Here is a 24733-nt window from a genome sequence, read left to right as displayed (position 1 = left end):
TCTCAGAGCCTCGGTTTCTGCATCTGTAAAATGGGGATAATTACAGGATTGTGAGGAAAGAGTTGTATTGCAAGCGTCCCAGAGCTATAGAAATGCGACTTATAAAGTCTGTGAAAGAAAGAGAGCAGGAATTCAGTTCCAACACATACTTATTAAGCATGTGCAGGAGCCAAGACAGCTGATCCTGACAATCATGATTCAGAGGCATGACTACAGCCAGAGGATGGCTTTGAACTCCTGGCTCTGCTTTGACCTTACAGCTTTAAAGCAGGTAATGTTTTGTGAAAACTGGAATCTCTTGAGCCTCCTGTATGGATATAGCTCAGGGGAAAAATCCTGTTGGTACTTGAAAACTGACTTGCACTCCTTTCAAAAATACTTTAAGTTCGCCATATCAACCTGCAAACATGTTTTACCTGCTTGTTTCCAAGAAGCTGTTTGTTCTTGATTATTCTCACCCCACTTTAACTGCTCTTTTACCTCTCAACCCCGTTTTCAATTTCTAACACTGTATCATTTGCCTGAAAGGCAATGTGGCATTGCAGGTAGGGGACCAGCCAACCTTGGAGTCAAAAACACTTGGGTTCAAATGTTGTTTATGGCACATACTAGCTGTGTGACCATGGGCAAGTAAGCCATCTAGCTTGGATATGTCTCAGATTTTTCTTAAGACCAAGTTATAGATGAGTTTCTGATCTGCCTCTGTGGAAGAAGCCCTATGTGGGAAGTTCCCTACCCTCATGAAATTTGGGGTCCAGACCACTCTCTCCCTACCCCCAATTATTTTGTATCCGTTGATTCATTGTTTGTAATTGTTTGTCATATTCTTTCTATGTGTTTTAGTTCCCCAACAGTTCCCACACAGCAGACAGTATATTTGTTTCTTTTCTATTCCCTTCACTCCTCCCCCCTCCCCAAGTGACCCAATCTCTGGAAAGATTGGGTGGCAAATATTTACAGAATGACTAGTGGATTTGGTCCCTATCGGTCAAGAGTTTTAAGATAGATTTGGATCACCAATAGAGGAAAACACAGAAAGAATATGAAACCAGTAGAGGAAACTAAGTTGTTTCTATGGATAAGGTTGTCTGATATTTGTTCAAGTTCCTACCCAGTTTCTTTGAGGATTTATCTGATATGGGAGGTTGGGGCTTTGGTATTAATTTGCAGCGCAGTTAGTTATAATGGCCGGAAAATAAGAGGGGCTTAATCCTGATAATAGGGTGAGGCCAGATTGTGATATTCTTTGGGGAGTACTGTTCCTAGGTAACAGGAAATTGATGACATCACAGAGCCCACTGGCATAAGACAAGTGATGCAGAGGAGGAATTGATACAGTTGGTGGATGTGTCTTTGCTATTTATTTGCTATCACGTTTTGAAGGTGGCGAGCAAAGAAGATTGCCCCTGCAATGATTTAAGGTAAAAAGTATTTGTAAAGATTTTACTTTCAAAATTCATTGTGTTTTGGGGGTTTTGTTTTTGTTTTTTGGTACTTGAGGATAGGTGGGGACCTCTGTTTTCATCAATCTGTATAAATCCCACATCGGGGAATGGGAAACTGCCTAGACCCATGTAGAACATGTTAAGAGGTTACCACAGTTGATAATATGTCAAAAGGCAGGGCTTCAACCCATTTGTTCCTGACTCCTAGAACAGTAGATCTAGAACTGGAAGGGACCTTGGAGAGCGTCTAATTCAATCATTCTCATTTTAAAGATGAAAATGGGACCCAGAGAAGTAAAGTGATTTATTTGTCCAGCGTCCCACGGGAAGTGGCAGCCTCAGAATTTGAATTCGGATCTCTCTTTACAAACCCTGAACTCTTTCCTGTACACCTTGGTTCCTCCAAAACCTAATCTTTTATTCACTTAAAATAATGAAGCAAATTCAAATCTTTTTTTGGGGGGGGGTGAGGCTGAAGAGGTGTCCTGTGTTTCTGCTGTGCTCAATATTTGCCCATGACTTAGTGTTCTCTCTGACACTTTGGCTACCGGTTTCTACATCCTCCCGCGTTAGTTTGCTGGCTTTTGCCTTCTGCATCTTGAGTTTTCCAAGGCAGCTAAGTGCCTAATCGCTCCAACTTGTAAAAACCGAGTTGGACAGGCCCCCTCTCTCCTCTCGCCCGCTTTCTCTCCTCCGCACCCACAACAAAAGCGCTGGTCAAAGAGAATCGTCCTAGGGGCCCTTAACCTGGGGAGTAAGGAAGCGGAGAGCTAGTTTTCTAAGCGTCCCCCGGAAACAGGGCTGGGGAAGGAGAAGGGGAGGCAGGACGCCCGGCGCCGGCGCTTGCGCCGTAAGGCCGTGCTGTCGGGGTGGACGTGGGGGCGTAAGCGTGCGGGGCGGACCCTGCCTGCTCTCAGGAGGCGGCAGGTTGCCGTTTTTGTTTTGCCCTCGGCCCCTCCGGTCCTGGGTCCCCGGGGCCCGGAAGGAGGACCGGCGGCAGCCGCAGCCCCGGAGCGTCGGAGTGCTAACTTGTCCCTGAGGCCGAAGGGAAGGGGCTGGGAGTGGAGGGTGCCCAGGCGTGAGGCCGGGGGCCAGAGCATGGGGGCCGGAGTGGCCAGGCCGGGCCCTGCCCCCCGCTGTGCTCTCTGCTGCTGGGCGGGCCTCGAAGCCTTGAACCGGGCCCCCGCCCACGGCCGCCCCGGGTTGGCAGCAGCATGAGCCGCCCCGCCGTCTAGAGTTGCCTCCGCCTCCTCCATCCCCATCACTCCCCACTCCTGGTCCCCGCCCCCCTCACCACCACCACCCCCCGCGTCCTGAGGTGAATGGGAGCCCAGAGCTGAGGCCCGGCACCTGCCCCCCGCCATGGCTCAGGAGAAGATGGAGCTGGACCTGGAGCTGCCACAGGGTACTGACGGGGGCGGCCTGCGGAGGTCTAACAGCGCGCCGCTCATCCATGGGCTCAGGTGAGTGAGGACTAGCTGGGCGGCCGAGGATGCTGGGGGGGGGGGGAGTGCTGTGCGCATGCGCCCTGCATCCGCTTCAGCAGGTGTTTCTTCAACCATCTCCCCTCCTCCATCATTTCTCCATCCCTTTCAAACCAACCCCCGCCTCTATTATCTTCTTCCCACCTCGAACCCAGCCGGTGAACAGTACCGGCTGACCCAGGCGCGCGCTAGCTTGCCCCGAGGTTGACATAGACACCCCGTCCTGGCTGGGAGCCCGGCGGTGCCGCAGCTAATTGCTGTAAAGTGGAGCAGGTGCTTTTCCTGGTTTTGGCTAACTTTCTTCACCATCTCTAGCCCCCTTTTAGGTAACACTCCCTTGTCTCTTCCCCCCCACCCCACCCCCAATCGTTGTGCTCGCGTTCATTTTTTGTCACGCTTGGACAATACTGCTTCCCCACATCATACCAGTACAAATATACTCCCAACTCACAGGGCAGGGTGGAAAGACACTTTCTCTGAACGAAAAAGGTATTGCAGAAATGTTACACCCTGAATGTATCAGATGACAGTAGACATTTCTGACAATGCCAACTAAAATATGTACTTTTAATTGCCCAAGAATTGAATGCTGGTATAGTATTTTGACTTCATTCTTATATTCTGCTAATGTAAGTATGCGCAGTAATTAAGATGCTAGGTTAAGAGCTGGAAGGGACGTTAGGACCATCCAGACCAACTTCCCCTCGTTTTTCAGATGAGGAAACTGAAATGCAGAGAAGCTAAGTGACATATGTGTCCCAAGGTCATAGAGATGGTGATATCTTAGATTTGAATTCAGGTTCTTTGACTCTTGATTTTGGCATTATATCTACTCCAAGCTTTTTGAGGTAAAGAAGCATGAACTTCCATACAGCATAAAGCGAAAAGAAAATTAAGTTTAAAAAAAAAAAGTAATGCATAGGGTCGAGGAAGTGCAGCGAAAAGATGCTGAATTTAGAGTCATTGGATCTGGATTAGAATCTCAGTTCTGCCACTTCCTGACTCTGTTCTTGAGCAAATCACTTAATCTCTCTGGGCCTCGGTTTCCTCATCTGTATTATGAAGGAGTTGGACTAGTTGGTCTCTAAGGCAGGCTTTCTTAACTTTTTGTGAGTCATGGACCTCTCTGGTAATCAGGTAAAATCTATACATCTCAGAATAATGTTTTTTTGATAACTGAAGGAAATGCTAAGTTTCAATTAGAGGATAGTGAAAATTAAGATGTGATTTTTTTTCCCTATCCAGGTTTATGGACCCCCTGAAATCTATCCACAGACCCCATGGGCCCTAGGTTGAGCCCCTACTCTAAGGTCACTTTCAGCTCTAAAATCCATGAAATTTTGAAACTAAAATCCATGGAACTATGAAAGTATTTTATCTAAATAGGCACATAGGGGATGGCAAGCCACCCCAACAAGAGGGCCTTGTGGTGTGTTTATATTAGAGAAGCTTGAATGATTTAGAAAATATAGGATTCTGTTGTGATTTTCAGCTTTTATTTAGGGCCAGTAGGGAATGTAAGAAAGCATTGAGGTTGGTCAGTGATGGGAGGTTTCATGAAGTAAAAGAGTAACAGCTCCCAAGAGGATGAGGAAACCTATTTGCTTGTCAGGAACCTTCAGTGATGGTCAAAGCATCAAAGATGGCATGGAAAACAAGTAAGGACAAGCAGAAAACTGGGAGACAAGGTAGATATTGGAGTGAAATTGATTGAATATTGCATCTGTCAGATTTTCTGCTTCATCAAGGTATTCATAGGGTCTAAATTGAAAATATGGTTTAAATGAGGATAAAACATTCCACTCAGGAGAAGCCGAGGGCTTAGAAATTGAAGGGACCAAGTGCCTCAAAAAAAGAAAAATTGGAGCTCAAGCTACCTCCCTGGGTGCTTTAGAGGACTTTGCTCACAAAGCATTATGCAAATGGAAGCTATTATAATGTACTATTATCTGCCTGAACACAAGGAGGGCTGGACCTCCATTAGAGGTCCTGTCCAGGGTCCATGAAGTAACACTAACAATGCTATTTTAGCAGACACAAGATTTGGTCAGAGGTTAATCCACAAAGTTCCGGAAGGTATTGTAAGCTTTGACTTCCAACTGGGAAATTTGGATTTTTACCTAGGCTTCTTTCAGTTCCACTATGTATGCCGTTCACTTTTTTCCCTTTTCATTGCCATTCCTTCCTCAATACCATTCCAGGCCAAGACAGCTTTTTATTCAGCACTTGTTAAACATCCTTTCACTTCTTTCAAATAACTTCCTGAACTCATTTAATGATGCCTCTTTAAGAAATCCCACTGTCCCCTTTGCACCAGCATTTGATAGTTTGTGCTTCTTAACAAGTTCTTTAGGGCAAGTATTAATCTGGTTATAGAGTTTCCAGGCTTTTGTGTATGTGATTATAAGCCTAAAAGTCAGTGACAGATGTTTTTTATCGTTCTCGATTCTTTATAGTCCCTTTTTGGTTTTTCCATTTGGCTAGTTTTATTACTGGGATAAGCAACAAAATAAAATTATTGGTAGAAATATCCCTGTCTTCTCCCCTACCCCTCAGCAATTAGTAAAGGATATAAAGATTACTGTAGTTAACTGCTTTCCTAGGCCTGTCAGTAAACAAAAGATTTCTCTGATTCTTTGAGTTGTCATTTCTGATATTTGAATTTATTTCTTTGGTAGGCTAAAGACTGACTTCAGACTTGAGTGAGGAGAAAATTCCATATTATCATGGCTCAGAAACTTAGAAGATGAGTTTACTTGAGCACCAGCCATTCGCTTTCATCCTTGTCACCTAGTTCTATTAGTGAACTACTGAGGGACTGTGAAGTCCAGGAAGTCAGACAATGATTCCTTTCAAAAACCCCTTTATGGGAATAGATTGAATAGGATGGGAAGTAGAAAATGGGGGATATTTCTGGAGTCTGCCATGTTGGATTCCCCCTCATTCAAGTGAAAAGGTAATTGCTTGAAGGTGATCTGGGACTTACATTTTGGAGCCCTGCGCCTAACTTCGGATGACAGATATAAAAGCCATACTTTGAGCCTCATCTGAAAGTGATGTAAACTTAATGCTAAATTTCCAACATTGTTATTCATCTTAGAAATGTAACTAAGGATGGAATGGCCGAGTTCCTGGGTTCGAATCTAAATTTGCTTGGCTACATTATGTGGTGCTAACTGTGTTGTCTTATCCATCTCTAAATAGTTGTTAACTTTAGGGACATAGTTCTCAAACATTTGAAAGGCAGTTTCTTTTTTTTTAAATTAATTTATTTTGATTTATCAATAATCACTTCCATGTGCTTTTGAGTTTGAAATTTTTCTCCCCCTTCCTCTCCACCACCCTCCCCAAGATGGTGTGCAATCTGATACTTGTTTTTTTAATCGCCTGTGATAGCCTGTAACTATATTTGACAAATATATTTGTGTTTTGGTTTCAGTGACAATTCACAGATATTCCAGGCTGATATGTTAAGAACCAGAAGGAATAGTACTACATTTTTAAACCGGCACAACCTGGTAAGAAAATGCTGATAACCCATTCATTATTACCGACCACTCGTGCAACTTTAACAGTACTTGGGGAGAGATCAACACATGTACTGTTGATAATTCTCTGCATTTGTGGTAAAATTTCTTTCTAGAACCCATGTGGCTTTAACAAGAATTTTGTTTTTAATATAAGAGATCACTGGGCTTCATTTTTTTTTTTGCTTGAAAAGGGAGTTTTCACACTCTACTTAGAGGAATCTAGTGTTCATTATTCTTTGGTCTTAAACTGTCAGTGTGGCATTTATTTTTAAATCAGTAAGCAAAAATGAATTAAAAATTTATCATAGCTGAATGCATTTTATTAATATGATATCATCTCTAGAGCAAATTTTATTGAATATTTAACTTAGAAATAATTTTTAAATATTTCTCTACTAAATCTAAGCTTAATGGAACCATGGAAATGATCCTCATGGAATTTAGATGTGTTCGTGTGTGTGTATGTGTGTGTGTGTACACATACACATATTTATATATGTGTGTTAATGCATACTGATGGAAATGTCAGAAATAATTCTTGTACATTACATGCCTTAGGGATTCTAGGCTCTCGATCTGTAGATCTTAGAATTTAGAGCTGGAAGGGATGTTAAAAGATCTTGAACCCAACTCCTCTCATTTTACAGATGAGGAAAATGAGGCACAGAGAGGTTAAGTGATTTTCCCAGGGTCACATGCTAATAAATGTCTGCGACAAAATTTGAACGCAGGTTTTCCTGCCTCCAAGTCTGGTGCTCTATCTGTTATACCAATTTGCCTCTCAGTGATCCAGTTTAATATAACATGACCATTTCATACAATGTATCATTAGTGTAGCAGGCTTGAGGTTTTTAATATGTTGGTAATAATAATTTCACAGCTTAGTTTGATGTAACTCATACGTACTTCAAGGATTCTTGATTTAATCAGTTTGGGTACTCCTTCCAGACACAAATCACAAATCCTCTGCGGCAAAGGTGTCAAATTCACAAAACTCCCTTGTGCCATGAACCAGATTAAAATGGAATTAGGAAATGTTTAGCAGAATAAATAAAAATACAGTACAACATAGATAATGTTAATTTGTAGTTTTCTAAGTCATTCTGTGGCCCACAGGGATCCCTTTCTATTTGACAACACTGCTCTACAACTTAGAATATTTTCATGAGTTGCCATGACTAAAAAGAATTCCTCATATAGTGAGCACCTCTGCTTATTGAGCTTCCCTGAGGCTAGGTAGGTCGGTCTTGAAATCACAGACATACATAGAATCCTTGGCTGGGTCCCTGCTTGAGGTTCTTCTAGTTTAGGTCAGACCTGCCAGAGCTCAGCTCCTTGCCTCATGCAGCAGCTTGTGAAAATCAGGCTCAGCTCACAGTGAAATATTATTTATTGTACAACTAGAGCAGAGAGCCTGATGTAATAGCTCCCAGGAAGAAAAGCCCACTTTCTTTTTGATAGCCCCAAGAAGAATACAGTTCAAATGCCAAACACAAATGCCAAGGGGGAATGGACAGGCAATTACTTATACATTAGCATAATGAAATTTGATCATTTTTAAGGTCCTTTTTAACTCTAAAATCCTATGGTCCTCTAATCTGTAAATGTTATTTATTAAAAAACCATAAGCACATAGAGTGTATTAATAAAATCCAAGCTGTAGAGAAGGTACCACTCCATGTGGGCAGAGGGAGATTCTACTATATCAGAGAATCAGTGTAAAATTCTGGGAGTTCCCTTTATTCATGAAATCACAGGTTTAGTCCTTATCCTTATATGCATGTGGATTATATCCATTTTACAAAGCATGTATTTGAATTAATATTTAGTGACAAAAGGGAACCACAAGCGTAACCACTTTTATCTAAGAATGTACATTGAAAAGGTCCAGAGAGAATATGGAATGATACAGTTTTAAGAGTCATTAAGCAATTTTAGAGAAGAGAAGAAGCCTCCATTCATGAGAGATATTTTAAAAACTGAAATCTTTTCCTCACCATGTCAACACCAGGCCGACAGATTTAGATCTAGAAAGAACCTCAGAGTTCATGTAACCCACCTACCCCCCACTTTTCTAGACATTAGGAAACTGAGGTTCAGGGAGGTTGAAATGACTTGTCCAGGCCATTTAAGGAGTAGGAGACAACATTTGAACCCAGCTCTTGTGATTCCAGGCCTAGCATTCTTTCAGCCATTCCACACAGCCTCTCACAAGCATATTTGCCACCAGGCGCTTTCTCTAGTCCTTCTATTCGTACACAACCCTGATCAGGTCACTCTTCTCCCCAGCCTACCAAATAAGATCCAGACTTAGACTAGCATTCAAGGCTTTCTGTGACCTAAACGCAGTCACCACCATCATCAACATCAACAAGGATTTATTAAGCCCTTACTATGTGCCATTCTACCTTTTGAGCCTTATATGGTGTGTCCCAAAGGTCTTTGTGCAATTTTCCATTTTTAATAGCCTAAAACTGCATTAAGACTTTTGAGACAGCCTGTATAATACTATTTATAGCACTTTATATTTTACAGAGTGCTTTTATTGCCATTATCTCCTCCTGCCAAACTGTACTACATGTCATCCCTAACCCTATCCATCTATCTTCCTACTTCACTGCTATTTTGTGCCTGGAATTCCAGCCCCCAGTCCTCTCTCCTTCTTTCCCCTCTCTCTCCACCCTGGTGAATTCCTTGTACTTTGCTAGGATCCCTTCTATGCGTATCCCATTCTCTCAGGTATCTTGGTTATTTGTCATTACTCCTATTAGATTGTAAGGTTCTAGAGAGCAAGGCCAGTTTCATATCCTCAACACCCTACTATAGTGCCTTCTCTGTACCTCGTAGGTTCTGAATAAATGTTTGTTGAACTAGATCAAATCCCTTAAAGCATAACGTAATTAAGTAACACCTCCTCCATGAAGTTTTCTGTGAATTTCCCCAATGCATCCCTTGTTTCCTCCTCTGATCTCTCATAATGTCTTGCCTTCTACCTTTCACATCATGTATCACTTTCTATTTTAGTTCTTTGGATATATACCCTGTCTTCCTACTAAACCCTGAGCTCTGCACTGATAAGAAGGACCATATCTTCTCTAAACTTAAGTATAACATGCCTAATAGTGCTCTGCACCACAGTGGGAGTATTTATTAATTGAATTTATCTTGTTCTTGTTGCTAGCTAGAAAGCAGCATGATGCAGCGGAGAGAGAGTTCTGGATTTGGAGTTTCGAGAACCTGTATTTGAATTCTGGCTCCTACCAGATCTATTTCTTGAGGATACGGCCTAAGCCTTACTGACCTCGGTATATCCCTCAGCATCTAGCCTATTGCTTTGCATTCTGTATACAAACATATTTGCTATTTGAATTCAGTTGTGCAGTCCATCTTCAGTTAGTGATTAGTATTCACAGCAGTCTAGAGACTGTTTCTTGCTGTGTGTTCCTGCCCCTAGCCCAACTTCTGGGCTAGGGACTTGTCAGGTAGGCCAGGACAAGTACAAGTCTTCTCCTTACGCTGAAAGCAACAGTCCGTGTTAAGTTTTTTAATATAAAGTAGCTCACTGCTTCAGCCTAACCGATTTGTTATCTTTTTGGTGTCTTGGCTAGCTAATTTGGATTTAATAAAAAGCCGGAATTACTGCATGTTTTTAAAGAAATGTAGTTTTGATGTTCAAATATATTAACACTAAACTTGCCTAAGTGTTGGCCTAGTAGAGAATCCTTTGATTCATGAATAGCAGATGTGAATGATTTATAATCAATCAGTTATATGTAAATAATATTCCTCCTACAATGCTTAAAGACACTTAAACAGTTTTGCCTCTTAAGAAGTTTAAATATATCTCTTGAAATCTTGTTTCAATGTCATTTGCACTATTAGAAAAGAATTTGCTTAGCAAAGATAAGCTCAAGTTCCGCCATCTCTTGATTGTCACAAAATCTGAAGTAGAACCTGATTTTAATAAGTTGCTGTAAATATAACTGTGGGGCATGTTTGGCCATCTTTCTAAGTTAACCCTAAATGGACCAGAGACATCGTGCTAATATAGCACGAATTACCTCATCTTGGACTTTTCTTTACACTCTCATTGACTTCTTTAATACTATCGAACCAGATTCCCCATAAGAGTCATTCTGGATGAGAAATATTAAGCTGAGATTTGCACTTTGCAAGGAGTGCCCACATTGAGACCATAACTCCATCAAAGTCTGAATTCAAACTCAGGTTCTCTGATTTCAAAGCCAGTATCCTTTTCACTTCATTGTTCTTTTCTATTAATATTGTAACATTCTTTTCTCTCCCATGTTGCCCAGGTGAGCAGTTCTTTCAATATATAATGGAAACCCTAAACCTTTTGTTAGTATAACTTCCAATTTAATTTTTACAAGTTCCCTTAGTGTGAATTAAGCAGAAACATTAAAACATTTGTTTGTTTGTTTTCTGTATTGTTTTGCAGTTGCTACCATCCTCCCCTCTTCGAATCCCTAGTAGCCGGATTCATCAGATCAAACAGGTAAGAAAAAATTTTGGGAGGAAAAAACTTTGGAAGTCATTATTTAATCTAACACTAAAAAGCAAATTTAGTTTAATTCCCATGGTGTGGTAATGCTATAAAAATGGTTGATAAAGTTTTGTTACATTTTAGAAAGTAGTAGTTTTAAAAAAATAATGTAACTGTTATATAATGCCCTTTTCTCCCCAGGGAACTCAGAGGATTATTACTTAGAAAAACTAATTTTCAGTTCCAGATTGGTCAGAGGTGGGGAACTTGTGGCCTTGAGGCCACACATGGCCCTCTAGGTCCTCAAGTACGGCTCTTTGATTGAGTCCAAGTTTTACAGAACAAATCCTTAGGAAACATGAAATTCAAATTGAGCCCTCTCTCTGTGGCTTGGTGCATACATTGTATCCTTAGCATTTCTCAAGTTATAAAAATAGCTTACAGCCAATGTCCAGGAGAGCTCTTGTTTATCTCTGAAATTTGTATCTGCTGTCCCCCCAGTTACCATTGGTGTTTGAGACTTGGTTACATGTTATTAGTTATCAGAGTTCTGAATAAAGAATATTTTAACTGTAGCGAGTAATATAGAGAGTAAACCAGCTTATTATCATTATGCAATGTTTGTTGCAGAATTACCAAAAAAAAAAGGTAAGTTGAAGGAGGAAAGCAGAAATATATTATCTCCCAGTCTGGCTGCAGATTTAGTGGAAAATTTTAGATTTATTTTTAGCAATTTAATTTTCTGATCTATTTTTTCCCAGTTGCCCATTTCCTATTTCTTTATATCTGGCTTTTTAATTGTGACTTCTTTTTGGCTGTAGAAGTTAACCTTTTAAATTCAAGATAGAGTCACATCTGGTTGTTGTGCTTGTTGAGTAATATTTCCCCTTTGTATTCTGAAAATGAAACTAACAGGCATCGTGTTGTTTGTGTCTTGTTACACGAGCTTCCTAAGTGTCTTTGGAGAAACATATCACTAAACATATTCATTTTTAGAAGAATGAAAACAATTTTCTTTTGTAGAATATTCCTCTGAAAAGAAATTTTTGTCCATATGTACGTTTAAGCACATGTATAGGGAAAGCTGTATCCCCTACTACCTCTTCTTTCCTATGGGTGCTAATAGCAATGTTACAAAGGTAAAGAATGCCTCTTTCATACGTAGGCCATCTCAAGTGAAAATGGAACACAATAATTTCCCTCCATATTATATGCCACATAATACCCCCTCCATGTCTTCCACATACCTATTATTTGTGCCTTCTGAAATGATAAAATTTAATACACATTTGAAAATTACTTCCTTTTTTAAAAAATGGAATCTTAGAGTTGAAAGGGGCCTCTGAAGTTGTCTATTTCAGCATTCTCTATGGGTGATCATTTAGCCTCTGTTTGAACACCTCAGCTCATGGGTGGGTGACTCACTACCTCCTGAGGCAGCAATAATTAGCAGAAAAGTTTTCTTTAAACTTAGCTGAAAATAATAAGCCATGAGTCCAAAAGAATGAAGATAAAACACGAGTACTCAACTCCTTACTTAAAATGCAGAAACAGACATTCATTTTGGGACGTGGCTAATGTGGGAATTTGTTTTCCCAGACTCTGTGGCTATGAGGGCTTTATTTGTTTTTGTTTTTTCTTTTTAATTTGCTATGAGGAGATGTGGAGGGAATGGGAGGGACAGATTAATAGAAGAATACTTGTACTGAAAAATAAAAAGAATATAAACTTAAAAAAACTTTTTAAAAGAAACAGCTGAAATCTGCCCCTGGCTTGCACCCTGGCTGTAGCTTCTGAAGCAAAGCAGAAGAAGCCTAAGCCTTCTAATGCAGTAGAACCCTTCAAAGATGATGCACTGTACTATAGGCAATAATTTAGATGCCATTTGGCTAGGGGTGGAAAACCAGGGAGGGTATTCACCTCCTTTATTCTAGACACCATCCTTCTAGTAATGCAGCCTAAAAACACATTACCCTCTACATTGAGCTTATGGTCACTTAAAACCTCCAAATCTTTTTTGTCCCTTTGTTTTCCTGAGTTCTATACTTGTACGATTCAGTTTTCAAAATTTTAAGTGCAAAACTTTGCATTTGTGCCAGTTAGCTTTAATTTTGTTGTAGTTGGCCTTTTGTTCCATCCTACTGAGATCAGTTCAGATCTGTTCAGATCTGAGCTTTGTCATCCTGTCATCTGAAAATTTGATAAGCCGTGTCATCGGTTTCTTCATTCAAGTCCCTTAGTGATGGTGGTGAAGAGAATGGGGTCAAGGATAGAGCACTCTGCTGCTGCAAGGGTCTAGTGGCTCCACCTTACCTAGATAATACAGAGATAGGACTTTTTAAGGGATTGGAACAGACAGACATGATTGTAGTCTTGAGACTGTCATATGATAGGTTAGACTTATTCCACTGGGTCCCAGAGGGCAGAACTAGAAGCAATGGGTGGAAGCTACCAAGAGGCAGATTTAGATTTTCTGTAAGGAAAGAACTTACATAATAATTAGAACTGCCCTGAAGGGAGAGGGGCTGCCTCAGGAGCTCTTGGGTTCATCTTCCCTAGAGGTCTTCATAAGCAGAGGTTAGATGCCCACTTACCAGATGTGTTCTTGGTCATGGGGATGCTTAGGAAAGTACCATTTGGACTAAATGGCCTCCAAGGTCCCTTATGACTCTTAAATTCTCATTCTTTGAGTTAGTGATATAAAGTGACTTTATGAACTGAATCTGTCTGAGATAAATTATGCTAATTGCAGACAGAACATCCAGAAATGATATTGTAGGGAGCAGTTCTAGAGCCGCCTTGGTTAAGATATGTTTTATGAGTGTTTCTTTCCCTCTACAATTAGCCCTGAACTTGCACCTTTTATTCTTTTCTTTGGATTTTACCTTTGCAGTGTGTTTTTGTTTTGTTTTTTAAATAGTACAAAATTGTCACAGTATGGTAGTAAAAGCTCTGAACTGACAGTCAAAAGAACTAGCTTCTAATCTATACTTTGCCACACATTTGTTGTTCAACCTTTGGTAAGTCACTTAACCTTTTCTGAGCCTCAGTTTTCTTATCTGTATAATGGAAATAACATCTGACTTGTTTACCTCAGGGCTCTTGTGAGAATCAGTTGTAGTATACAACTAGGAAATTTGTAAAGTGCTTTATAAGGTAAGGTGGTATAAGTATCATATCACCAAGTATTTTAAGTATTCATTGTGAATGATTTTAAATTTCACATTCTTTGATAGGAACATTTTAAGGATTTTTATGGTAAGCTTCTCTAATTGATTGTAAGTTCCTTGAGATTAGGGACTGCATCATATTCATCTTTGTACCATGCCTCCATAGCATCTAGCAAAGTGCCTTGCACATAGATGAACCTGTAAAAAAAAAATCAGTTGTTAAATGAATGAATGGTAAAAATTGAGCCTCTCATCAGAGGAAAGATATTATAAAATATTAGATCAAAGTGGATAACAGTAATTACATTCAGTGTGAAAGAATGGTTTTTTTTACTATGTTGTTTTCAAATGCCAATTAACATCTTCTACTTCTCCCACATTCTTCGTTTCTATCAATGGCATTAATACTCACCCAATCACAATTGAAAATCTTGGTTTCGTTTCTGATTCTTCTTCCTCTTTCATCCACCAGTCACAAAATCTCATGTATTCTTTCTTGACAACCTCGCTCTGATTTGTTCTTTTGTCTCCACTCTCACTGGCCAGGCCCCTTATGCCTTGGATTACTGCATCAGTCTTTTCTGCTTCTAGTTCTTCGAACCCTGTCCCTTTGGCCAATCCATCCTGCATTCTAGCACTAGAGAAGTCTTTCTGAAAACACCACTGCTAATGTAACTTGTTATTGCTTTTTCGTTGTTTTCAGTCATGTCAGACTCTTTGTGACCCCATTTGGGTTTTCCTGGCAAAGGTACTGGAGTGGTTTGTCATTTTCTTCTCCAGCTCATTTTACAATTGAGAAAACTGAGGGAAGTGGCTTGCCCAGGGTCACGCAGCTAGTAAATGTCTCAGGCCAGATTGGAACTCACAAAGATGAGTCTTCCTGACTCCAAGCCTGGCACTTCACTGTGCCACCTAGCTACCCTGCTAATGTAACTATCCTGCTCAAAAATGCCAGTGGCATTACCTGTTGAGTAAGATCCAGACTTCTCATCTGACATTCAAAGTCCTTCATAATCTGGCTCCACCTCGTCTATTTTGACCTTATTTCTCACTACTTAGCAGTACAGACCTTAACGTTCATGCAGGCCAGTCTCTTCTCCAGCCCTTCAACACATAATGCTTATTCCTACCTCTCAGCTTTTGTTTGTGTTGTTCCCACTGTCCTGCCTCTTTCAAGAAGCCTTCCATGATAGTTTTTAGTAGGGATTTTGGTGCAAGTCTAAACGTTGAGCAAAAACATGTATGCTTGTTCGGGGACTTTTTCTCTGTAACACAGTGAAGAGAAAAAGATGAGGATTCATCAAATGTTAAATAAAGCCAGGTAAAGATTCAGTGCATTTAGTGTGGCTGTTTTTCTTGTCCTTCAGGAAGAAGGAATGGATATGCTAAACAGGGAAACTGTGCATGAACGGTGAGTACGTTACTTTTGAATTAAAGTGTTTTAGGATAGTGTTTACTTCCAGGTACATTTGTATCCAATCTTTATTAAAAAAGGAAAAAAATAACATGGCCAAGTGTGATTTCTTTTTTCTTTTTTTAGAGAAGTTCAAACTGCAATGCAGATAAGCCAAACATGGGAAGAAACTCTAACCTTGGTAAAGTATTTGCACTTCAATTTTGCATAAATTTTTGAAATTTCGTACTTACCAAGATGTCATTCTTCCCTATTTCTGCTTCCTTATTTCAAAACCTTAAATACTCTTTGGTGAAAATTAGGATGAGATGTGCTTCCATTTGCTGTAACTTAAAATGCTTTTAAGAAGAAATATTGTATGGTTTAGCCATAAGATCAGTCTCTACTTTTTAAGAGTTGGGTTCAAAGTAAACAGCCATCTGAAACAAAACCATCACTTTAGTTATGGAGCACTCCTTGGTCTTGATGATGGGCTTCAAAAAAGTCTAGTCAAAATTCTTAGATGAAAAAACAATCAAAGTTCTTATTTTCTCTCCTTAATTTACTAACTATTGGACTTTAAAGCCACAGATGGTGGATTTCCTGAAAATTTGACTCTTTTATATCCATAATGCATACTTCCCCAACATTATTTTAGCATATACCCTTCAACTGAAACAGATTTAGAACTTAGTTAGAAACTCTTACTGAAAAATTGTATATCTCCTATGTACAGATTATGGTTGCTTAATTGTGATAATTGAATGATCAGCCATTTTCAGTCTTAGTCATCTTGGCTGATGAACCGAATAAAGATTGAGCTGAATTTTCAGATTCTTGTTTGACCTCTCTTTCAGAGTCTTAAATAAACCCAGTGACTGGAAACTTGTTATTAGGGAAGATAATACTTCTTTTCCTAGATATACTGGAATACCAGAGTTGACAGATTGTCACAAATAGGCTTTGGGGATCTCCTTGCAACCTGGCATTTCAATGCTTTAATGCTATTGGAACTCAGAGCTGATATTTTATCTTCATTTGTATTTAATTTATTTTCTCTCCAGTTACATGTAAACATTTTTTTTTGATTTCCACATTCTTTTCCTCCCTCATTGATAAGGTAAGCAATATAGGTTTGATATAAGTTATACATGTGTACTCATGCAAAACATATTTCCACGTTAGTCATGTTGTGAAAGAAAACACCAACAAAAAATCAAGCAAACAAACAAGGAAAATAAAGTAAAGAAAAAGTCTGCTTCAATTTACATCCAGACGCCCATCAGTTCTTTCTCTGAAGGTGGATGGCATTTTTCATCATAAGTCCTTCAGAATTGCCTTGGATCATTGTATTGCTGAGAATAGCTAAGTCATTCACAGTGGATCATCATTGAGTATTGCTGTTACTGTGTACAACATTCTCCTGATTCTGCTCATTTCACTTTGCATCAGTTCATCTAAGTCCAGGTTTTTCTGAGAACATCCTTTAGAGCTGATATTATAGAGCCGGATTTAAACAATTAGGTGAATCCTGTAGTTTTAGTGCTTATTTTTAATGTGTGTAGATGCTGTTGTTCCTGCTTCCCCTCTAGTACCCAGTTTTAGCTATTTCCTCTGTGGTCATTTTCTAAACAATATTATTTTCAGTATCATCTCCACTCACATTTAGGGAGAATAATATTCCCTTTTTCTCTGGTACCTTGATACTGAGCAGTACTAGCTCTTTTGGAGCTACAATACAGCTACTGAAAGCTTTTGGGAATCCCTGAAATTCCACTGGTAACTGGTTCTCCCAAAACTTAAGGTATATCACCTGTCATTGGAACTGATTTTGAGGTTCCTTGCCATGGTGTAGAGTTGGTAGAAATTCTGAGCGCTTTCCAGCCAATGAAAGTGATAGGATTTGCTTCTCCCCAGCAGAAGCACTCTAATGTTTCCTCACTGCTGTCACCTAGGTTCAGCTATCAGTGATATAATTGCATACTGTTCCATTTACCTAGAACAATAACGACGGAGAGAAGTCATCATCCCCAAGGCGTGTTGATTTTATTCCAGTATCTCCTGCCCCTTCACCCACAAGGGGAATTGGAAAGGTAAGAGAGTGAAGCTTGGCCACGTGTCCTCTAATATTCATTCAGTGAGCCAGTAAAACATGTGCCTTCCAAGCATCTGCTCTGTCCAGTACGCTGTGTCAGGCACTGGAGGAAAACATAGGCTAAGCTGACACTTAGGAACCCTTATGTTTAGCGCCCCCAATTCCGAACAGCCTCTCTTACTGTAAATAGTATGTGTGATTTGGAAAGTGGCTTTTCTTCTTTTTTTTAAAAAACTCTGATATGTTTTGGTTTTTTTTAGCAGTGCTATTCGCCTTCATTACAGACCTTTGTTGCCAGCAATGGGATGCCTCCTAGCCCTATTCCTAGCCCGACTAGACGATTTGCTACGTAAGTTTACATTATAGGAGAGTACCAAATTGATTCTAACTAAAGTAAAGTTACATTTTTCTTTCTAAATTTCTTTTTTCTGGACTTAGTAAACATGAATAGTGTCTTCTCATAGCTAAATTAAAATATTCTTTTTTTCATTATCATTTCACATATAGTGAATTATCTAGCTGAATTTGTACATATTTGTACACATGAGATCTCCCCTCTGGCATGTATTGACTCACAAATATAATTTTCTAGGTGATTTTTACAAGTATAACCGCTCATCTACTAGGAACATGCAAAAATATGCAAAGAATCTATGATTTCATGAACATCTAACTTCTGATGTAGGAATTCCCTCAATCAACCAAAACTGAAAATTAGAGTCCTAAGACTTTGGAAGCTATATGAGTTCCTCCTGTAGCTGCTGATAGATATGTGGGAAAGTCAGTGTTTAATACAAATCTGAATGGGCTAGTATCTCCCGAAAATCCAGACTGTTGGCATTTTATTTAGTAGATAAGTCCTAGCAAATTGCCTGAAGTCACTTTACTTATAAGTGATTGCCCAGGGTCCTGTAGCTGATAACTGTCAAAAGTGAGATTTGAACCCCTAAAGTCTTCCTGATTCCAAACCCAGCCCTCTGTAGACATTATGCATGCTGCTTCTATCCATCTCTAGGTCTATAATAGCCCTGTGAATTACAGCTAGGACTGCATAGCTCTCCATTAATTTGTCCAAATTTAGGAAGATTTTCCTGGCTAGAGTGCCAAGTTATAGAAGTTTTTTTGGTACTAGGTTATTCCTATTCTCACTCAGAATTAGGACAGAACAATTAGAAGCTTCTACTGCTGTATACTTGGCATTGGAGAGAGATTGGGCATGGCTTCTGAGACCTATATTTTGTGACCACATTTTCTGGTCTAATGAGTTGTGCCAGCTGGACCTGGTTATCCAAATCCTTTCTGGGAGTAGTGATGGCTTTGCTCTGGTAATCTTGTAGACTTCTGATCACAACTGTTGACATATGCATAGAAGCATGATAATGACAAATATGATTCATATTACATCAGCAGGAGGAGTCAGAGTCCCATCAACTGTATCAGACCAAGTGTGCTGGGACCCATAAAGAGAAAAGGTACCGTGCTTCTTTGGGAGTTCGGGAAATGGGACTTATAAAGTTGTATTTTCTCAACATATACTCTAAGAGTAGCTTGCACTTCATGGTACTTTACGATTACAAAGTAATTTGGTCTCACGAAATCATTATCAAGTAATGGTTTTGTTAGGATTAGTTTTTCACTGACCATGTAACATTTGATAGGTATTAGAAGTATAATAATAAAAATACTTTGCAATTTAGACTACTTAGTTCAGTAAGTATTTTATTGCTTTTTCTTCCAGTGATTAACGTGGAGAATATTAAAATGTGATGTAAAATTTTAAAATGTTTGAGGTTGTAGCATTTGTTTTTATTCTTAGTTTTAAAAAGGTAGGATGAAAGGAAGAAGAAGGTTGGTATTGGGATGATGGTGACTTAAGCAAGAAGGTGGTTTTTGACCTTGTTCTTCTTTTCTCTACTTGCTTAGCAAACGAAATGAACTGCATATTTAGTAAGAAATTTAATTTGCTTGGAGTGGGATGATGAAAATGGGAGAATAGAAGGGGTCAGGGAGGAGAGAGCAGAACCACAGCGTGCTTTCTTCTCTCAAACATAATATATTTTGAACTAATTAATATGACAGGCTTCCAGCATAGCATATTTAATTAAACCAAGACATATGCATTTCTTTGTAATTACTCTCAAATTATCGAAGACTGAGCTGTGGGCAAGGCCTTTTTTTTTTTAATAAAACTGTGTGTAACTTAGATGTATGAGTCAGTGTCATGCAAAAGTGGCAAGTCTATGGGTAATAGAACACTTGGAATCTTTTTAATATATTAAATATATGCTTAAGTTCAAAATTTTGTGCATTAGCTTAACTGAAATCTTCCCTTTTAGGAGATTGAGGTTTTGTCACTTTGGACATGGCATAATTAGTTTATGTTTAAAAGCTGCTTTTACATATTACGGAAGTGAACATTCACTTGTAATTTGACCACTTGAGACTGTGAGGCCCTGCAATCCATGTAAAAAGTAGAGAAAGAGGGTACCGAGAACAAATTGGGCTATGGTAGGCAAGGCTGAAGGAATCAGTGCTCTTTTACACTAGAGAAGAGAACCTTCCAAGGTGAAGAATAACTGTTAGGAAGAGGATCCAAAGTATAAGAAGGTTTTACAGGTGGCAATAAACAACAATTGGCCATTTTCTCTGAGAATAAAACAAGAGAGAATGAACTTAAAGGGGCAGTAATGAGCAGTTTGGCTGGTTGGTTTAGAAGGGTTGCCTTACTAAAGAAAACCATGAGACCTTCTCTGAAGATAGGTTTTTTCCTGGTTTTTTTTTCCTAACACAGAGAAGACTGGCTTTCCCTAAATGGTGAAAGTCTAGTCATGTCTGTGAGCATGGGTAGAGAGATGCATTAAATAACCTTCAGGCCCTCTAAGATACATAGTAATCTTCCCAAGGAAGAGTTAGAGAATCTCTATCCATGTGGATGCTTAAAGAAACAAAAAAGATGTAGTGTTTGGTTCTGGATGATTTTATAATCCTGCCTGTATGCAAAAGCTCTTCCAGCAGTAGAATGCTCTTTACTTCACATGTAATTATATGATCATAAAGCATTAGATATCTTAACATTTATTCAAAAGTGACCATAAAGTTGCATCAACGAACTCTTTTGGTTGAAAATAGACACCCCAGTCCTCAATCCCCCCAGCTCCAAGATGTTTAAAGCTGGCTTTGCCACTGTTGTTTTTTTCATAGGCGAAATGGAAAATGAAGATCAACCAAAGAGATTCTTTCAAGGCACTAGTAGCAGTCTGCTTTCTCCTGATGTTCCATCAATTCCTGACATGTGGTAAGCCATTTAACTTTGGGTTTCCAGCATTCATTAAGATGTGTATCATATGGTTTTGTTAAGGCCCTATTTGATTTGTCAGCTTTGGCACATTTTTTTAGATGTTAGCAAGCTAATCCCAAATAGATTTGTTGATTAGTTTGTATAGTTAGTTAATGTTAGTTCTCAGGCATGTGTATATTTAACATTGATTATATAATGGGTGTGTTTTTTGAAAGTGTGGCCATAGGAATAGATTACTATATGGTACATGGGACAGGTATGGTTATTATGCACACCCGGGAAAAAACATTCTCCTATCCACTTGAACCACAGTAAACCTAGTTCAATGAGAAAAAGAGAACTTTTCTTTGTTACTCTGTACTTTACTATCCAGATGGTATCCTGCAACTGTAACTACCACCACTTCTTTGCTGTAGGTGGTCTGTGGTCATTTGCAGACTCCCCCCCCCCCGCCAAAATGCACATTCAAATCTCTTGACTTCTGTTTACAATGGGTGGCCTTTTCTTCTCCCAGTCTGTCTTCAGATGCTCTTGATGGAAACAGCAGCGGTGCTGGATCTTCTTGCAACTCACCAGCTAAAGTCAGCACTACCACCGGCTCTCCTGTGTCACCCTCCCACTCGGGCTCTCCATTTATCCCCGTAGATGAGCTTTCATCTAAGTGATTCACCACTCCAAGACTTGTTTTTCTGATGGAGAGAAAAATCCAGTTGGAGCAATAATGTAGAATTGTATCGTGCAGTTTGGGCTATTTCCTCTTTTATATTTTTCCTCTTAGGAATATCCAGAAATATTGTTATTCTAGAGAACTTCCATGTCCAGTTCCCGAGGATGCGCTTAAATTCAACATAGTAATCTTTTCAAAAACATCTTCTAAATGAGGAGTATGTTGAAGCTATAAATGTATACCTTGTAAGCTGCTAATATATCTATATACCTATGTCGACCCTTGATTATTTTTTTTAATAATTGACAGCGCTATTTATTTATGGGGATAGTAAGTTCTGATGAAGTATAATTGTTAAATCAGTATCACAAACTGATGTTTGAAAATGACACTTTGTGCCCACACTAGTTCTTAATAATATTTTCAGTAATTGCTAGCCTTCACTTAAAAAAAGAAACATAACCAACCTATCAAAGGCTATTTTTAAAGTATGCTAATTTATAACATACTAATCTTACGATTATCTGTTTTACACAGGAATCCGGAGCTATTTACTTTGTTTGGGAAGAGAAAAGGGTAGTATAAAGAGGAAAAAATCCTAAATGAATAGCAAAAGCAAAATGCTTAATTGGGGCTTTGTGCCAGTATTCAACTTGTGTTTTACCTTGATCGATTTTATATTTAGATGTGGAGAAGCCAGTGTTGATTAGTTGTAGCTTTATGCATTTTTGTGAATTCCTTTTTATTTCTAATTATGACTGCTGATTTAATTAAATATGGTTCCTACATGTAATGGATTTTCTGTCAGAATTACCTACTTCCTTTTTCCCCTAAATGACTGTAAAAAAAATTTTTAACTCCAGATGTTTTGCTATCTAAAAATCTTTTAAGGGAGTTTTTTAAAAAATAGAAATAGAATAGCCCTAGCAAAGTGTTAAATTTTAAAACCTAAAATAAATTGCTTTGAACAATTGGGGTAGTTAACATTTGATTTAAAATTAGAAAGGGAATTTTCTGAATTTAAGTTGAGAATAGATTGAAATGAACATAGTCAATTACGAATAGTCCTTATAAAACACATTTCCTTTTCGAAGGAGATAACTAGGACAATGATTTTTAACTATACTCTCAAATGGAAAAAGACACAGGTGCAGAGGACTGTGTTGCAAAAGCCTTGAAGGCATTCACCATAAGTCTATGGATAAATGTAACCACATACTCCCAAGTATGCACCATTCATCATGATGGACTTCTGAGAAGAGAATAGAATTCTAGTAATGACCAACTGGGTAAATAGGACTGGTGGTATAGTCTTAGTGATGCTTTAGCTTCGTTGTTTCCCAGGTCTTAGACTTGTTAGGTAAAAAGAAAGGGGTTAGAGGGGCTTTGCTACAACTGGATATGGTAGCAATTCTGTACCTTCCCCCCCACCCCTGCAAAAGAAAAAAAAGAGAAAAAAAAAGGCCATGTCTATCGTCAAAGGCAGAAAAGGTTCTTATATAGTGATGATGCATTTGCACAGACTCTACGAGAGGATATAATGTTCCAGAACAAAAACCACTGAAGATAGACAAAGTGAACTTTTAGGGTGAAAACACTGCTTCAAGAAACCTTGTATAAATTCATAAGCTAAGTAATACATTAGTACGTGCTTATATATGTAGGGGGTACTAATAATTGGACTCCTCTAGCAAGGGATTTGCTTTGGTGATCAGCTCTACTTAGCTCAGACCATTTTTCACTCTCTTCAAGTTAGTTTAGACTACTGTGTTATGTGCTAGAATAACATAACTAACTACAGTATGCTTGGTGTAGCATTTGTGAATACTGTTGTTGGCTTTTCATTCTTGATTAATCATTGCAACTGTTGCCTTTTGAGCTTGTGTAATGGAAGGAGCCTGTTTTTCTCTCTATAAAAGACTTTCCCTCTCTTGTTATTCAACCCCAAAGAATTGCTTAACTTTTCCATGCTGTTTTTGTGGTTGGTTCCTTTTGAGTATGATAAGGCTGTAGTTTATCTTAAACATGCCAAAGACCTGTCACGTCATTCTTCTGTAAGGGAAGACTGATTCTGGGGGGTTCGACTTTGCTTGTCTCATTTTTCCTGAATGAGTCTCTTACTGTCTAATCTATAACTCATCTTAAAGATGCAAGAACAAGAGCTAGTTGTGCTGTGTGTATGTGTCGGTGTGTCCTCTTTCTGTTATATTTATGCTAGTTTTCAAAATGCTAATAAAAATTAGACTGAAAGAGAAATGTGGCTTCCAAAAGGTTTTTTTTTGGTGTCTTGCTTCTTGGCTTTAAAAATATGTTCATGTTTGCTACAGGACTTCCATCTTAGAAGTCTTAGAAGTTGTTATTCTAACTGAGCTATTTGTTGTTTGTTTTTCTTTAATATAAAAGTAGAGAGGTGGTTGGTTGCTAAAATACTTGTATTAAATCTACACCTACCCTTGTAATCCACCAAAGAACTTAGATCTCCAAATTTTCTTTATCTGAATTTTCACATAAATTTGCCCCATTTCATGAAAGGTTTCATATGTGAAATTCTAAAAGGAGGAAAACAGCTCTGTGAGCCTAAAATTGCCATATCAGTCCAAAAATGTGTTTTTATTTTGGTCTGGACCTGTAACTTCACTGGTATAAAGAACTCCTAGTGAGGAAACACCTTCTGTTAATGCAGAGCAGCTACTGTTTGAGTACCACTTCTAATCTAAAGAGTTGCTTGGGACATTGAGAGGTTAAAGTGACATCGCCATTATCAGAGGTGAGACTCAAACCCCAGTCTTCTGAGTCAGAGGCTATGAACTGTCTCTCCAAAATATGCCATCCCCAAAATGACATTAGAATTCCATCACTGAGATTTTGAAAGTAGAATTTAAATTTGTAGAGTTGTTTTTTGAAGCAGTATTTCTCTTCAGGCAGCCATGACTAGAGCTTAGTCACTGTGAGCCAAAAATTTCAAATTTTTGTCCTTGGATTTGATTTGTGACAAAATGATGATAGTGGACCTTTTAAAAATGTACATTTACCAGATTCAGAGTTGACGGGTTACAAGGCTGTACTAAGAGTGACTTTGGTTTTTTGACTGGATAGCTATTTTTTTCCCTAAGAAAAGAAGGTGCCCCAAGAATGCTGTCTTGTTTT

The 24733-nt window shown here is 38.9% G+C and overlaps 1 protein-coding gene across 3 annotated transcripts; it reads left to right on the top strand.

Annotated features, from left to right (window-relative positions):
* Positions 1 to 2294: 2294 nt before the first annotated feature.
* On the top strand, positions 2295 to 23842 carry LOC110196500 (P2R1A-PPP2R2A-interacting phosphatase regulator 1-like). Of its 3 annotated transcripts, none has more exons than XM_078147869.1 (10): positions 2295 to 2908; positions 6369 to 6447; positions 10919 to 10975; positions 15501 to 15544; positions 15674 to 15728; positions 17527 to 17619; positions 17885 to 17970; positions 19029 to 19093; positions 20823 to 20916; positions 21434 to 23842. In XM_078147869.1, the coding sequence occupies exons 1-10, from the start codon at positions 2808 to 2810 to the stop codon at positions 21582 to 21584; spliced, it is 825 nt and encodes a 274-aa protein (XP_078003995.1). In that variant the 5' UTR covers positions 2295 to 2807; the 3' UTR covers positions 21585 to 23842. The 3 variants fall into 3 exon arrangements, with proteins under 3 accessions (XP_078003995.1, XP_078003996.1, XP_020825442.1); XM_078147870.1 differs by having other exon boundaries at positions 2297 to 2908; positions 17882 to 17970; positions 19032 to 19093; XM_020969783.2 differs by having other exon boundaries at positions 2302 to 2908; positions 17882 to 17970.
* The last annotated feature ends 891 nt before the right edge of the window (positions 23843 to 24733 follow it).

Source organism: Phascolarctos cinereus, unplaced genomic scaffold (genome assembly GCF_003287225.1).
Source record: "Phascolarctos cinereus isolate Bilbo 61053 unplaced genomic scaffold, phaCin_HiC Scaffold_8;HRSCAF=390, whole genome shotgun sequence".
Taxonomy (NCBI): domain Eukaryota; kingdom Metazoa; phylum Chordata; class Mammalia; order Diprotodontia; family Phascolarctidae; genus Phascolarctos; species Phascolarctos cinereus.
The sequence above is the reverse complement of the archived record's forward strand: the minus strand, read 5'-3'. Positions and strand labels throughout refer to the sequence as shown.